We start from the raw sequence: 17,445 nt of genomic DNA on the forward strand, positions 1-17,445 counted from the left end.
ATGTGGACAGGAATCCCATCACGCTTTTCATACAAAATTTGGGACCATACTTTGGGAAAAAAACCCTCAATTTTCTGCCTGTTGTTTTACAGTGCTATAATCTATTGTATTCCTAGTCTGTGTTTCAGAGGTGCTGTGCTATATATGTAACTATAGATTAGTAATTGTGGAGCCTTTACATAAAAGGATTTATATACATAATTCTAAGTTTTCATCGTGGAACTTTGCATGAAGGATTTGCAAACACTAAGCAAGACAAAAGTCAGCATAATTTTGCCCATTTATTAGCATGGAAACAGAGGTAGACATGAGAGTGGTGGCCTTGCTATAGCTGACTAGCTAGTCAGCCTTGCGCCCAAATACATCTTTGATCTGCCTTCTTATCCAAAACTCTCATCTTTCAACTCATCTGATAAAGCCTTGCGTCTTCTTTGACTTTAGCACACCTTCACATCTTAAAAGTCATAATATTTAATGGCCTTCACTTTCATTATGGCCTCCTCTGAGCCACATGATAATTAAATTATTAACATTTCCTTTAAATTGGCTGTTGTTTTAAAGACAGCTGCAAGTATCCAATGCAATGTGCAAGGACAGCTGTTGTGGTTTTTTCCTCAGAGCTGTGACAACTTCTGATATCGAGAAGTATAGACAAATTGTTAAGTAATGAGCGTCTTCAGTGGCTAACTTTCTGGCTTAAAGTCTAACAGTGCAATGAAGGCAAACAACAAGATGCTGTGCATAGTTCTTACTTTGTTTTCTGAGTTTTCAAGTTTCTAAATGGCAGGAGATGTACAGTGGAGTGTTTGGAATTGAGAGGATCCCAGTAAGACCATGCCCATCCACACAGGAGGTTAGTAGAGAAAGAACCATCTTTACCTACACAAAAATCACATGGGAGCACATTATTCATTTCCATGAGACTGACTTCCTTGTAGTAATAATATCTAAGAAAGCAGAGAGTGAATACCTCCTTCCAGATAGATGTAGATTGTAAGCAAGGGAAATACAGTAGAAGGCACAACGAATTCAAATTAAACAGTCAATTTTTAGGCAAGGGACTGAAAGATGTTATCTTAACTAGGCTTTAGTTTAATATGTATCTGTGCTTTCATGTTTTCTTAAGCCACAGTGGGATCACTGGTAGCTGTGAGCAAAGCAGCCACGTGGACAAGGAAAAGACAGGCAAAGTAAATTTACAGTGTCACGAACTGTCTAACCTGCATAATCCGGGGCGGGAGGCAGAGAGGGGAGAGAGAAGAGGAGGACCAACATACCTTATGCAACCATTCATTGATTTGCTTCCCCTTTTTTTAAACATTAGGTTTCTAAAGCAAACTTATTCTATAGGGAAAAACATATTCTGTTTAGACTTACATCTTATACAAAGATGATCTAGTGTCACCTGGAGAGTGGCCAATTTCATAAGAGACTAAGAAATGTTCTCTGCCTTTTCTGGTAAGGGATTTTATTTTAAACCACGTCATGCAGTGTGGCATTATGTTATTGCCTAACAAAAACTATCAGATATGAGCACTCTGTTGTTATTTTTATATACATGTATATACCACTAAGTTTCACAATCAGTATAAACATATGCATGACACTAGTCTCTTTCTTTTTTGTGTGTGTGTTTTGTTTTGTTCTTCCCATGTACAACTGCCCTAATAGGAATTATACTTGTGCACTGTCAGCTGCTCATTCGGAATTGGGGGAAAAGTTAGCAGGATCATTGCAACGATGAAGAGTCATTCTCACACCACAGCAGAACTGCCTCTGCAATGTCTTATTTCATTACCCTTATCTTGGTTCTCACTTCTGTTTTTTCAAGTTTTGTGCTATATTTTCAAGGTTGCACTAAGTGTGTTTGTGATGGATTTCTCTTATACTTTGCATTTAGCTATGATTGTGACAGAGGCACAGTCCATGTTAAAAGCCACAAAGTAACACCAATTACTTCAATAATGGGATTCTAACGATTTACACCAGTCTGGGTTTAATCACATTACTCAAAAAATTTAACATGTAGCCTTACCACAGGAATCCACTTGAGAAACTATTTGGGTTTTTGCCTTTAAGTGGAAATAAAGTGAAGCTAATTCAAACCTGTCCATTTCAGGTCTTCAGGTTATTTCAAAGGAAGGCTGCCATCTTCCTGTCCATGTAAATCGACGTTATCTTCTTGAAGAGCTGGTTATTCAATCAGAATGAGAATGAGTCCATGGCACACCTGGAATAAGAAACCGGTCCCTGGCTGCGTTGGCAGGATTTCCACCTACCTTAAGAAATACAGCTCAGAGATGATGTGCACTATTTGGATTCCTGGCACAAGTCAAAGGATACTTTGGGACCTATGAGGTATATGAGAGAACAGCACCAGATCCGACTGCCAAACAGAGAGTGTTTAAACCACCATAGCAAATATTTCTGTGAAGTTTTTTGGTACTGAGTGTTTTTATGCTACAAGCTTAAGTACTGACATGCCATTAGTTGAGAGAAGCACCAGATCTTTCAGAGGTATCAAGTCAGAAGGAGATTGTGGTGTTAAGGCATTCTTGGGATGTGTTCCTGGTATTTTATTCTGGTGGGAGATATCTCTGCCTTGGAGCAGGGGGTCTTTCTCCACAGAGAATGGCTTCTTGTAGTGGAGAAAAGTGGTGCCATGTTCAAAGTTGGGAGAGTCTCCTCAAAAACAAGAAGCACTGGGCCCAGGGAATGATTCCCCCACTAACAGCATGCTCCTGGAGATCACCTGCAGCAGTCTGCAGCCCTCCCCCCTTCAAGATCCAGAGAGACCCTCACTCCTCAAAAAGGGTGTGAGTGCCCATCATGAATGAGAACACCTACCTCATAAGAAGACTGGGTGTAAGTTATGGCATTTGAAATCTGTCATGTCTTGCATGAAGAGGAAAATCCTGAAACTGAGGAGACTTTTCTGTCCAGAGGCAAAAATATCCAATCCATTTACCTCTACCTATATAATTAATGACTGATCAAGGTTGAGTGCACCGTATGCTGTAAAAAAAAAGAAAAAAAAAAAAAAAAGGAAAAAAGCTGACTGAACATGTTGGTTTCAGTCTTGTAGCTTGGGCAGCAAGAAAGAATTGCACAGTTGTTTCCACTCTCCTCTGCTTTATACATGGAGGGACATGTAAAGTTTCAAAGAACAGTGTTATCTCAAATGACACCTGCCTCATCTATACAAGACATATACAATGCATCAGAAGGAAAAGACACTTAGACAAGCATTCACAACAAAAGAAAGAGTTGTGTCACACATCTGAGTAAATGAAAAGTAAAGAAATCGGTGAGAAAAAAACTGATTACAAGTAATGTGGTTCAGCGTCCCAGGATAATAAATTGTATTCCCACAGCAGTTCAGACACCTTCAGTTTTAGAAAGTCAAGATTTAGAGAGGACTGACTAGATGCCTCAGTAAAGCTTGCAAGGCTGAAGAAGAATGAAATACATACTTTTACTTAATGGGGAAAGTTAAAGTCTGCTAGATAGGCACCAATAAAGAAGAACAAACACCACTGCCAGGCACTTCATTAGAGACAATTCATAAAGCCAAGATTTACTTTAATAAAATGTGAAGAAAGAAGAACTTATCTCAGGTGTATGAACTATCAGAACAAAATCAGTCAGAGACACAAAATGGCAACACACTGATCACATTCCCACCTTCAGTCTCAATTGTATCATAAACCCATCTCCTATTGCAGCGACATTCTGGTCCACATTTGTTTGAATTGCATTTGGGGCAAGGATAGAAGCAACCCAGGCAGTTCTTCTCCAGGCAATCACACAAATCGATGTTATTACAAAGCAGCCTTCCATGTTTGTCATACTTCTTTGTAACTCTGCGAAAGAGAAGAAAAAGTGATTCTTAGAGAATGCTTCAACATGTTCAAAGACCAAACAAATGTGGAAAACATCTGTCCAGGAACAAATATTTCCTCTTTAACAACCTCACAACATAATGAAATACCAGCATTATTTCCCAATTCCAACAGCCACTGTTATTAAAAATGAAAGTACAACAAAGAAGTAAATCAAAATTCTCTTAAGTCACACAGAAAAAGCTTGTTTTCTCAGCACAGCTTTCATGTGTAATAAGAAATGTCTCTGCAAAATATTAATGCTTTTATTAATTTTATTTATATTCAGTAAACAGCATCCCAGACAGTTTAAAAATTAAAATATGTAATAAATTACCACATCTTACTTGGTCTTATTAAAAATATCTTGTTTCATCCGTGACATGCATGCCTTCTTTTTCTGCTCCCTAGTTTTAGGATTGAAGTCAGCTACCTGTGGTCCTGGATTTTGAAAGGCTAAGCATTTTAATTGTTTCTCAACTTTTTGCTATAAATAAACAACAGAAAGTTTATAATTAGTACAATTGGAATAAATATTTATTAGCTGCCAAGTGTTCTCACTGGCTTTCAAATGACATTAAAATTAATGTTCTTGATAACTTAAACCAGCACAGGTAGGAAAATGAAGCAAAACTCAGCCTAAATTATGATCACAATGTTTGCCTGTCTAAGTGTTAACTGAGTATTCCTTTGACAGACTATGCATCCTGACAGCAGAGGCAACAACCGTGACTCTGGTACAGTGCCATGGAGTTTGAAAGTTGTCTTGTGGGAGGCCGAATCATGTAATATTTTCTTCAACTTTATCCATAATGTAAAAACAAGTACTATGATTATAAGCGTCTCAACTGGATTCACGCTTATCTTCACTGTTCCCTCAGATGCCTAGAAACCATCTTTGTCCAAACAATCTGGGAGCAAAGGAAATGTCTGGAGGAGCAGGAAGGAAGGATTTGCACAAGTGAGGAGTATGAAAAAAGCACGGAGAAAAATAAGCTAAACTGAGCACAGTTTTTGAGAAATAGGAGGGAGCATTTTCTTGCCTATGTTATGCAATTAATGTTTGCAATTAACTAAAACTGTTGAATAGTTTAGGAGGTTAAAACATCAGCTTTCATATTGCCATTCCACATAGCCCATGTACCTTGACAGTCATGTTTAAATTAAATGCAAACAAACATGGGCACTGTGACAAACAATTTCCTTTTGGACAATGACCCTGGACATTGAACATATAGTTGTCATTCATTATGCAAAGGCACAAACGTACATATGAATTTATCTTTTCTCCTCTTAGGTCCTAAGTGGAGCTGTCTTGCCATTCCTCAGCTTCCCTGGAGGGTGTCATTCTGTCCAGAGTCCACAGTGATTTTTCACAAATAAGTGAGTGCCTTCATTGCTTGTCATGGGACAAGCAGAGGGAGTTCACTCCGATCTGCTGATACAGTGATTTAGAAATAACAATGCTTTTGAGTGCACTTATTTACAAGGTGGTTGATGCTATCTTCAGCTGCATCCTCCTGAAAACCTATAGGGCAATCTCATGTACCTACATTATTCAGACGTTGCTGCTTTTGAGTCTGGAGTAGATTTTCAGTGCAGAAAATATGCTTCATCATTATCGTTGTCCATGATCATGAATTATGCAATTTCAAGTTGGAAACAAATAATAAGCTATGGAGGTAGTCCTGCCTCTAAGAGTACTCTCCTATTTCCCTACTTATTATTTCATTTGAGCTCAGAAGTGATCTTAGCCCTCTAAATCACTGCACTGCAAACTTGACTCATTTCACTGTTGTTATTATTGATATTTTCCTATTGACTCCAGCTTTTATTTTTGTAATTATAGAAGAAATTGAAGGCAATGGAAAGTCTCTTGGTAATAAAATGGTACTGGAGAAGTCATACCAATTGTTTTTGTGTTTTTGAGCAGTCCTTAGCAGGAGAGGCATTTCCTTCTCCAGATGTTTCCTGGACAGAATTGCTTTTATTGCAGTTTTCTTCTGCATGATCACTCATTTCACCACCCTTGTGAAATACATACATACATATGTGTTAGACATACACAGAAGTGCAAGATCCATAGACTTTTAGTTGAAGGTTTTAAGGTAAGCAGGTGATAGCCATACTAGGCTTTTATGGATTCTTAACCAACAGCAAATGCAGATCAAAATACGGGTCATAAAAATAATATAACTAAGATAGACAAAAGCTGTATCACCAAAGCCACTCTAAAATTCGTTAAGCAAACTTCGGAAAATCTGTAGTGTTTAAATAACATTGAAATTGAAAGAAATGCTGTCATCTCCGAGTCTTTTACTGACACCGCTTCACCGCACTGTCACCTTTAATGTAAAGGTGAGGAGCGGTATTCTCACAGAACACCTAAAAGCCGTCGGCGATGTGCAGTGGAAATTAAAGTAGCAGGCAGGAGCAGTCATTTCGCTTACCAGCAGGTGACACTGTTGCCCCACCTGCGATGCTTTTTGCAAGGTGGCCGCGGGGGTGGTGGGGAGGAGCAGGAGGGACCCGGGCATGTTCTCTGACATCATTCATAGACACCCAAAGCATCTGAGAGAGCTGTGCCCACAGCAACTAGACTATTCCCTGCAGATTCACAGTTTCCTTCCTGAAGACTTCAACCAATGGACTAAAAGTAAATGTCTTGGCTTTTAAATCTCAGTCCTTATCTTTGCAAAAGTTTTTGTGTATAAAAAGAACGTGTAAATTTTAGGTTTAATAGCAAAAACGTGCATCACTCTCCCTGCTAATAAAGTAGCCAGGGACTTCTATGGGTTCTGTGAGTCTGTCCTACAAATGCCATCCATCACCTCTCCCCCCTCACACACAAGTGGTGTTGGCCCCTGTTCAAGATGGTTGTTAGCTACTTTTACTTACCCATCTTGTGAAGCTACTTAATTAAAACTTTTTGTGCAATGTATGCAGTTCCAGTGCCTCAGACTTTAACTCCAAACACCACCAGAAATATTTAAGCTTTTTTGGAGTTCCTCCGACCCTTCCCCAGGTGCTGTGCAGTCTCTCCCATTGCTTCTGAAAGGTATTGCAGTGGTCTCTGCCAAGTTACCCTGCACTTTAGTATTGCTGCTCAAACCTTGTCCCAAAGAAGATCATCATTTCACCGCCAAAGGGCCAGCACCTCTCTGAGAGAAGGAGGAGAGGAGTCCAGGCCTTTAGTCCCCTCTGTTTCAGCTTGTAGTAACAGGAGGGAAGGCTTTTTTGAGAGGTGGAAAGAACAGCCTTCAGCCTGTTTTGGGGAGGGTTTCCCTTTCTCCTCTCCAGTGACCTGCAGAATGGCTGACTTTGTGACACTATTCACAGCCGGATGCTCTACAGCAACAGTTTTAGTCCTGGGACTTGAGCATCTTTTTAGGTTTAGACAAGGAAAGCTATTACCAGGCAATTAATATTTGCTGTATGGGGCAGCCTGCTTTCCTACTGGAAATTTGTGGATGCCCACACCTCAAAGAAGAGTTAAGGCTGCTGCTCCAGAGAAAGTGAGTATTGCTTTTCATCTGCACTCAAGTTGGAGTCCTGACAAAGATTTCCTTCCTACATCTCCTCTTGTGTCCAGCCATACATCCAGCATTGTTAAAACACTTTATGAGTATGCATGACCATCATACATGCCTGTTTTATTACAGCATGCAGAGCTCAGGAGCAGAACAGCAGAACAGCCATCAGCAACTACCAGTGTAAGCATGCAGAATTCTCACATGTCCTCTGGTGGTGTAAATATTTGACTCCTTTGGAAACTAGGTCCTAGTAGTTATCTGCAGCCAAACACCCAAAACCAGAAGCCACTTTTTAAATATTGGCAGAAAAGGAACAAGCACCTTGTTCCAAACGTGTTTCAAATGCCATTGCATGTCAGTAAAAATATCCTGCACAGAAAATGTAGCACTTTTCTGTCTCTACATATTGTAATGATAAAGTGTTCAATTTTAATCTCCAGGGAAGATACTCAAAAATGAGGTAGAGTGTGACTGGGAAACTGTGCAAGATTCAGAAACTGGTGAGACTCACAGGACTGATTATCCTCCATAGCATCTTCTGAAGGGGGACAGGGGAACGAGGAAGACTGTGAGACTCAGACATCCACTCTCAAGTCTGCAGAACCTAATTATCCAAAGGAAAGTATTCTTGGTCCTAAAGCAGAGTTTTTTCATGTACTGTTTTTGGTCTGGCTGTAGTGATAATCCCAGGGCAACGCACTGAACGCTAGTGTCTTCCATAAAAATTTCAACTCTTGAGGACAACCATCAATTGCACTCTTTCTCCACCAAAACCTGTGTTCTCCCAGATGTTTTTAATACAGCAAGTACTCCCTGGAGGTGGTCACCCACATCTCAACATCCCACTGTGGCCGTAGCGTATGGCTGAGAACTGGCACTTTCAACACAGACCCTTGGCACAGCTGACAAGGCTAAAAGCAGATTAAGGGAGGAAGAAAATCAGAGGCTGTGTTATATTAAAAGAGACTTGGTCTTACCCAAGAGACAGATGTTTCTGCTTGGAGAACAGTTTCAGAAGTTGTTAGGATTTGGAAGGAACTGCATTTGTTTATGATTTTCATGAAAGAAACATTTTTCTACATCTGCTCTTTCAAAAATTTAGTATTCCTATTTATGATCCTTGCAGATTGCACTGCTAAGTATTTCAGCTGGTGTGAAATGTGACCAGCATTCCAGATAGATACTTCAGGCTGCTTGATCTTAGCAGCCTAAAGCTAGTGTCTCTGCGGGGCTTGCCTGGGTGAATGCACATTGTTTCCAAGTTGTATTTGTTCATGCCATTGGAGATTTTCTGGTTGAGATCTATAAGCGTGTTTATCACCTTCACCAAGGCAAGACAAGATGCTGTCCCTATGGCTTTAATCCCCCTATGCCCACATGGATTATACTGACCTCATAGCCCAGTTCTGCGGAGGTGTCTGTGGGCTCAGAAACCAGCAGTCAGGTTTCTGGCACATGCAAGTATGCATCTTGAAATCTCTATAAGACATCTGGTGCCAGCCGAATTAAGAATGAGAATAAATTAGTCTTCCTCAGAATCAGCTATGGACTGAGCTGTAAAGATGTGGAAAGGCCACTTACCAGGTAGTTTGTGCCTTCTCTCATATCGCCAAATGTACATATGTGTTCAGAAGATGGCCTTGAAGCCAGCCAGGAAACACAAGCCAGATGAAGAAATAGGTCTCGTCTCTTGTAGCTCAGCTGGTTTCCCAGAAAACTGATAAACGTAGTGACACAGCTATGGCCATTCTGTCACAGGAGTCTGGAGGAGCAAATCCCACTCTCCCAGTAAAACAAAGCAAATCCTCACGAGTTTTCCCTCCCAAACCCGAAGCCTTTCTGCCATATCTGGAAGTGAGGGATCCTTGAAATCTACGAAGAGGGAAGCTGACATCTAAGAGATAATTATAAAATCATATGCATCTTCTGGTTGTCATACAATAGGCAGAAGAGATCTGCCATACTTACCTTCTGAAACCCTGCAGTTCTGAAGGGCGTATGTTCAGTTCAGAGCAGACAGCAAGACAGAAAGGAGGTTCTCCAGAATTTTAAATTGTATTTAACAAAGGAAGGGTCTGGCACAGCGTAGGTTTACTGCTGCACAATTCCTCTGGTAGTGGAAGTATGACATCAGCCCCGGAGTGACCGAAACAGAAGACAAATAATCAAAACAGTGCTCCCTAGAGAAACATGCTGAAGACAGTGCCAGGTAACTGTCTTTAAGGACCTCACACTTTCTGTCTCATTAATTAAGGCTTTTAAATAGTACTTATCACAAACAGTGGAAATAGAGAAATGATATAAACTGGGATGAGAGTCCTCATTTATTACTTGCATCTGTGGTATGCTCACAGAGCAAATGTATTTCTTACAGCCTTTTTTCCTTAAATGTAAGTAAACAAAAAAAAACATAATAACTACTGAATTTTACAAAAACGGAGATTTTTTTAGGACATGGATGTGGTAAAGGAGTATTTTACCAATTTAGAGAAAACATTCTGGATTCTGTTCAACATCTCCAGTCAAAAGTCATGAAATAAATATGCTCCTCAATAGCTAAAGTGACAATGCAACCTCACGGTTCAGCTTGCTGCCTTTCAGGGTTGTTTGTTGCACTAGTAGACACAACTTGGGCTTCTCCTGATACATGCAGATGCCAATTTCCAGCATGCTGCAGTCACTAACAGCTTTCATTACTCTTCCCTAGAACTCAGATAAATCCTAATAAACATCCAAAACTGTCAAGTCTCATAAATTCTCCTGTTGTGCTTAGACAAATAGTACAATGTGTCTTTTTATCTTCATCAGCTGTATCTACCCATTCTCCAAGGTATTTCACAACCCAGTCTGAGGGCAAGTAGATTTATTATTTACCACTCCATGTTCTTTCCCTCCAAACACTTTTAAAACCAAAAGTTGATGTAACTTTCTAGCAGCAGACCTTAGTTAAGTGATTTAAATGCTGCTACACATACCTTCATTTTGTTCCAGAGAGTGTTTTTCTTGTCATGAAAAATAAAACAGGAATCCCTCATGGGAAAAAAATACACAATCTCCAAGGGACTCATACAACAGCAAGCCACAAACAAAAATCTACAATCTATTTTATTCTCCTATATTTTTTCCAAAGTTCTCCATATTCTCCATATTCTACATAATGGAGATAACAGGAATTATTAACTCTATAAATATAAGATTTATAATTAAACCAGCTTATGCTTAATATCTCCTTTTCTTCCATTTTGTTAATGCTTATACACGTGTATCTGAACTTCTGAATTGTTTGTGCATGAGTTATGATTTTTTTTTATCATGACATACACGATAATATGCAGGCTGCAATCTACTCAGAGTAGTTTTTATTGAGTGGATGTTAGGCTATGAGTAAGTGAGGATGTAGATTAAAATTTTAGGTGACATTTAGAGAGACTGAATCTGTTGGTGCAACTCCTAATTGTTCCTACAGGGACAAGTCTTCCCCACCATGAGTGTGTGACTGTAAATATGCCTCGAGAGATATGATATAAATGTCCCTACTATTTGTAAGGGGGAAGGGGGCGGGGGGGAGAGGAGGGCAGAAAAGCAAAGAAATGGTTACAGATTCGTTAAATTTCTTTTAAGCTTCCTGACCATTATCCAATGCCAAGCTGATTGCTCCTTGTACACCTTTGTGCACTCTGCTGCATGGTGTGCTTAGTAGCATCCTGCTGCCACTACAAGCAGGGCAGCTGAACAGAAAAAAAAAAAAAAGCTTTTTAGTGTCAAAAATTAATCTGTAATGTTCTTATCCCATTGGGAAACAGTTCCTTGGGCTCTATGATTTCATTGTTAAAATGTTAACACATAGTGAGGTCTTAGTGGTGTTCCTCCCATTTTAGAATTAATTTCCCCCTCCTCTTCCCCCACCCCCATTTTTTCTAAACTGCTAGGTTTATCAGGTGTTTCTGCCTCTTGTTTTCACCCTTCTGGATGTTCAAAGCCGCAACAGTCATTGGTGGGGGAGAAGAACTGACAGAAAGAAAGCACGTGAAAAGCAAGGAGATACTTTTAGTGGCTGAGATGCCAAGGAAAAGAGTCTGTGAAAGGCTTGTGTGAGGCACAGGGGGAGAATAAAACCCCTTTCACCAGAGAAGACTGTAAATCCTCCTTGTCAACCAGCCTGGCACTCCAGCTGCTGACAGACTACCTCATGACTTATTTACTGCTATGTCTTCCACACACGTAAAAGAGAGGCAGCAAAAGCAGCCACTTCCTCCTATCCACCACTTTATTAGCTGGCCCAAAGCCAGAGATGTGGTGTTACCATTTTCTTGACCAGTTTCAGGAGAGCTGCCTCAGCACCGGAGTCTCATCTCACCTCCCACACCCTCAAGAGCTCAGTGTCACTGCCAGGAGCTGGGCATCCCACAGGCAAGGTCCTTGTCTCCCCTCTCCTCCTCTTCCAGTTATGGGTGGCTCCTCAGCCCCCTCCCCCTGCACTCGCCTTCCATGCTGTTCCTCTCTCTCTGTCCCTTGTTGTCGCATATAGGTTATAACAACATTCCCTCTTCAAAATTTATCTCCCCTTCTGTACCAGTTATGTCCGGGTGCTGGCAGCGGAGACTCTGGGGAGCTCTGCAGGCGAAGGCTGTGGGCAGCTCTGTGCCGGTCACGATGGTTCCAGTCAGCTGCGGGACCCGCTTGAGCCCTTCGGCCAAGCTTGCGGTGCCTCTGGGAAAGCCTGTTTAAGAAAGGGCAAAAAAGCCAGGCAAGCAGAGGAGTGAGGTGAAGAAAACATCAAGTGAGAAACAGCAGTGCTAGCACCAAGGTCAGTGAGACAGGCGGGGGAGGAGGTGCTGTGGGCACCAGAGCAGGAACTCCCCTGCAGCCCCTGGAGAGGACCACAGTGGAGCAGGTGGATGTTCCCTGAAGGAACTGTGGCCCGTGGGAGGGACACCACACTGGGGCAGTGAAACAGCATGAGGAAGAATAAGCAGCAGAAAGGAGCTGTTATGGACTGCCTTCAAGCCCCATTCCTCCTTACCACTGGACTGCTCGAGGGGAGGAGGTGGAAGGCTTGGGAGTGAAGATGAGCCTGGGAAAGAGGCGGGGGTCTTTTAATTTTTGGTTTTGTTTCTCACTATCCAAGTCTATTTTAATTGGCAATAAATCAAATTAATTTCCCCAAGTCAAGTCTGTTTTGCCCATGATGGTAACGATAAGCAATCTCCCAGTCTTTATCTCAACACACAAACTTTTTCACATTTTCTCCCTGCATCCTGTTGTGGAGTGGGCACGATGGGCATCCCACAGCTGGCCAAGGTCAGGTCACCATCCCTGCTCAGGACCTTGCCTCAGAAAACATCCCATCACAAAGAATGACAGAAAACAGCCCCCAAAAGACCAGAACCCATTGTCCCTCTGTCACAGTGAATATTTTGACCACTTAAAGAACCACCACCAAATTAGCAGCAATTGAAGATACTGTAAAAGTGAAACTTAACAGATGGCAAGGTTCACTGTATTACTTACTGCACAGAGGTTATAGTAATGAATCAAAATTACCAATACAAAATCTTAGTGCACCATAATACAAGGTTATATGCACACTATCGGTCACTTACCAAAGATCTGCAGTTGGTAAGAGGTCTCTCAGCCTCGAGGAGTAACCCTGAGAGGTGTCCCAGCTCAGGGGGAGATCACCACCATGCAGCCAGCTGCTTAGCAGGGAGAGCTCCAAGAGGGCATCCTTAGGCTGTCGTATTTATGGAATAAAGTGGTTGGCTCATAGTCAAATTACATGCGATGGAAAATGTAAGCATCAGGCTCCTGGTACCCACAAATTCCTTTGTTCCTTGACAAATGAGTCTTGAAGAACCACTTGCTATTCTTCTATTAATCATATGGTCAGTGCTGCAGTTTCCAAGCTCATATGCATCAATGCTCACCATGTCACCCTGTTCCTGAGTGGGCATTCAGAGAACAGGTTGGAACTCGAGAGTTTCTTGGCCCAGTTATGGCCGAGGCTTTTACTGCCTTTGGAGCCTGAACCAAACTACCACTAGTTTGGTCAAGGAGTCAGGTCCATCCATCACACCCTGCTCTGGAGGACCCCTTGCACCTCTGGGCAGGTGATGCAGCAATGACAGTTCTTTTTGTCCACTGTGAGTCACTGCACAACAGGAATGTGGCAAGGACACATCTCTGTCATTTATGGCACTCTGTCCCCCATCCCCTTTTCCCTACCCCATGGTCACCCTTCTGGGCCTTGCAACAACCCTGAAAGGAGCGGGCTGCTCCACCTGCTGCCTCATCCCTGTGTGTTATCAATGCAGCCAGGTGGCATGGGGCTTGTACCTTGACCACCCAGGCCCCACAACCAGCTGCTTTCTCCTGACCTGCTTGGGACGCTCCTTGGGGTGCCAGGGAGGAAAGAGGGCACAGGCAGAGCAGGGCGGCAGGGCAGCTGTGCCAGGAGGTGCAGAGGAAGCAGTTGGCTGGTGTTCTTGGACCTTGAATTAAACAGCTCTGAAGTCTCTCTGCCTACTGGGAACAGCTTGGCTTGCCATGATAGAGAAACTGGCAGGGAGAACACATGGCAGCAGGGGGGGAAAATGGCAACACAGGATTTCTTAGTGTAGGATCATTTTATGTTAGCAATGAGCTGGAGGACATTTTGAGAATGTAATAAGATGTGGGAAAAATGCAGAGAGTTATACAAAGAAGCAAGCTTGTAGAACAAGAGATGGATACTTGTGGAACAGAGATGGATACTAGGGGAACCGGAGATAGATAAAATTAAGAAATAAAATCATAGTAACGAGGTGAGACAAAGAGCTTGTGTGCTAGACAAAGAACTTGTGTCTAATTTACATAGAAGCTACGCATACCATAAGCACCTATCTGAATCTTTTCTAAAACGTGTGATAGTCGCGTGAACAGTACATGTAACCAATCAGAGCTTGAGCAAGAGAGTGTACAGAAGTAGAAAACATAATATAAGATGTAGCCTTCTGATTAATAAAGGACTTCTCTGATCATCATATTGGTGTGCTGAGTCGTCCGTGCCTCGCATGAAGGGAGAACCCCACACTTAGTGCCAGCCCTGACATTTGGAGGAAAGCTGGAAGCTATGTGCTGTGAGGCAGCTGGTGGTGGTGGCTGCAACATAGTCTGTGAGACTATTGATCAGGACTGTGATGGTTTAGGCAGCTGGGGCTGCTGGTGGGCCAGGAACTGCCCTATGCCCTAACAGCTGCATCCAGCCAGATGAGAAATGGACAAAACCAGCCCATTGCACACTAAAATTGTAGACAGTCAGGGGAACACATGGCACCACTGCTCAAACATATTTAAGAAAGAGCAGTAAGTGGGCAGGAGAAAAGAAAGGGAACAAACTGGAGGAGACAGGTGGAAGATGTTGGGGACACAGCTGGAGATGCATACTTGGGAGGAGAAGGTGCTTGATGCCAGAGGAAGGACACCTCCAAGGCAGCTTCAGCCTGTGGGAAACTCATGCCAGGGCAAGGACACTGGTGAGGAACTGCAGATGACCAGTGCTGGGGCAGGGACACACCTGAGGGGATATCGGCCCTGTTCTAGAGGAACACCACAGGATCCAAAAGAATACAATGTAATCCTTCAAAATACCTCAGACTGAGTTTCTTCAGCAAAAGGAAGCAGGGCAAGCAATGAGCTCAAGAAGAGCCTGAACTTCTCCCTCTTTACACTATTCTCAATCCCCTTGGATCTTCCCTTGCTCCTGCCGCTTCCCTCATCTGCTTTCTCATCCTGTCTTCTCTTTGGACCCCTAGTCCTCTCACCTCTGTTTATCCTCCCTTCCCAACTATGCTGGACTAAACTTCCTCTAACAACATTTTACCCCTAAGTCCAGTAGGTCCAAACCCTTTCCTTCCGAACATGAGTAACCACCCCACCTCTTCCTGAGGTCCCAGTTCTCCCTCACTCCTTCCACTGCACAATCTCTTCCCCATCCTTGCCAGCTCCCACCTCTCCTGTCCAGTCATGCATGCATGCTGTAAAGGCAGAACAAGTGTAATTTTTTGACTTCCACACTCTCAAGGCAGAGAGCAGGACTTAACGCAAAAAGCTGGTCTTTTCCCATCATACCTACTTTTTTTTTCCCCCCTCAGGGCCTACTAAATGCATCCTGTCTATCAATGGCACACCACCTCTCACTGCAAATTGTCCCTTACACATCTTCACAATTACATGCCCCATAACACCTACACAGTCTAAGTACTGTAAAGGCTCCTTTGCTGAAGTCCCATCCATGTCCTCACACTCATTTTCAATGAACTTCCTTTCACCTCAACTCCCTTTGCAATAAAGCAGCTTTCACAGCTTGCCCTGGATTCCTCTCATGCACTTCTGCTGCGTCTCCCAGTTGCCGCTCTCTAAAGCTCTGTGCTCAACTTGTACTCTACAGTAGCAAGAACTGCCATTGTATAGCTGTTGATGTTACATGCCACCAAGTGCAAATGTGTGGACTCTGGAAGCAAGAGTGATATAGATCTGCTCCTACTCAGGCAGCTTGCCTACAAGTCACCTTCACCATTTGCCCCTGGCATGAAAACTGTGTTGCTATTCTGCAATAGAGTGTCAGCCAAGAGGTACACATTAGTCAGGAGCCATTATTTGAAAATAACTTCTTATTTTAAATTGTTTTAGTAATTGTTTACATATTGGCATTTCTATTTAAGAGTTTTGTTCAGTAGAGAGGAGAAAAAGATAACAGAAGAAGAATATGGAAGAATGATTAGAAAGGAAGATTGGTTACTCATGGTTGGGAGGAAATGATTTGGACCTACTGGGCTTAGGAGTAAAATGTTGTTATGGGAGGTTCAATCTATAAATCCTGCAACAATGACTTTCTTGAGCTTTGCTAGCCCATCTGATGAGGCATGCAGACCCAGTGATTAGTGAGTGCGAGACACAGTAAATGCTGAAGCAAAACCTCTGTAACTCATCACAGCCTGAATCAGCTTGATGAAGTCTGTCAAGAACACACACAATTTTCTTTGGCACTAGCCTTAAATGGATCAAATGCTAAAAATTTCAAACTATTCCAGCACAAACGTGGCTGCACCCGTTGGTAATTCCTGTACACTAAAGGGATCCTCAGGTAGTCCCAAAATAGTTACAATTGTGCAGAGGAGATTCATTACAGCCAACATGGCAATGTTTCCTTTAAATGTATTTAGGGGATGTCAGTAAAAAACTGTTTTAACAAGTCTGATTTTTATTCCTTGTCTCCTCATACTACAGTCCTCTAACTTTTTGGGTTTCCTGCATTCCCACAGAACATTGTTTTCTAGTTAACCTGGGCACCAATACAGTAATTTTGTCATAATACTGTTACCCCACAAATAAATACATTGCATGGACTGAGGATCCCATACTTCTTCAACCACAAGCTAGTACAGTTTGCTAATACTAATGGACTGAATTCTGTCTATCTGTCACCTTCAGAATGCTGCATAAGCAAGATAATTAACCCTATGTCTACATCAGCCAGTAGCTCAGTGCAGTAAGAATGGAAACACTTGGTGATGTTCCAGAGGGGTTAGTTTAGGCTAGTTGCATTCTAGTGCCATGGACAAAATGACTATCAGATAATGGTGTCTATGAGTTGCACAGCAGGAGCTCATCATCTCTTGGATAAATTTAATTCAAAAATAATCCAGTTTACACACTCCAAGACTGTCCTGGGGGTTGAAGCATGCTAAACAGAGACAACTGGGAGGATCTCTTCAAAATCACATTCTTGATCAAATACAAATGTCAATGCAGACACATTAAATACAGATCTACTAAGGAAAAATAAAGACCAAATGCCAAGACATTAATTTATTACAATTAAAATTTGAGGTTTCTTCATTCCGTTCATTCCTACAGCTCTGAAGCCGTTCTAAAGTTCATGTTTCATGGCACTGTTCTAAATTATTATCCTCTTCGCAATTTACAACCATAGAAGTGGAGAGAGACAGATTCAACGACTTAGACTGATAGAATCATAGAATCATTATGGT

The 17,445-nt window shown here is 42.1% G+C and overlaps 1 protein-coding gene across 1 annotated transcript; it reads right to left on the reverse strand.

Moving 5' to 3' along the window:
• Positions 1-3,640: 3,640 nt before the first annotated feature.
• Positions 3,641-9,019, reverse strand: ARL14EPL (ADP-ribosylation factor-like 14 effector protein-like). The gene is made up of 4 exons (XM_009704374.1): positions 8,996-9,019; positions 5,790-5,909; positions 4,229-4,368; positions 3,641-3,863 (listed from the first exon to the last, which is right to left on the reverse strand). The coding sequence occupies exons 1-4, from the start codon at positions 9,017-9,019 to the stop codon at positions 3,641-3,643; spliced, it is 507 nt and encodes a 168-aa protein (XP_009702676.1).
• Between the last annotated feature and the right edge of the window lie 8,426 nt (positions 9,020-17,445).

The sequence above is a fragment of the Cariama cristata genome, unplaced genomic scaffold (genome assembly GCF_000690535.1).
Source record: "Cariama cristata isolate BGI_N322 unplaced genomic scaffold, ASM69053v1 scaffold16947, whole genome shotgun sequence".
NCBI classification, from domain to species: domain Eukaryota; kingdom Metazoa; phylum Chordata; class Aves; order Cariamiformes; family Cariamidae; genus Cariama; species Cariama cristata.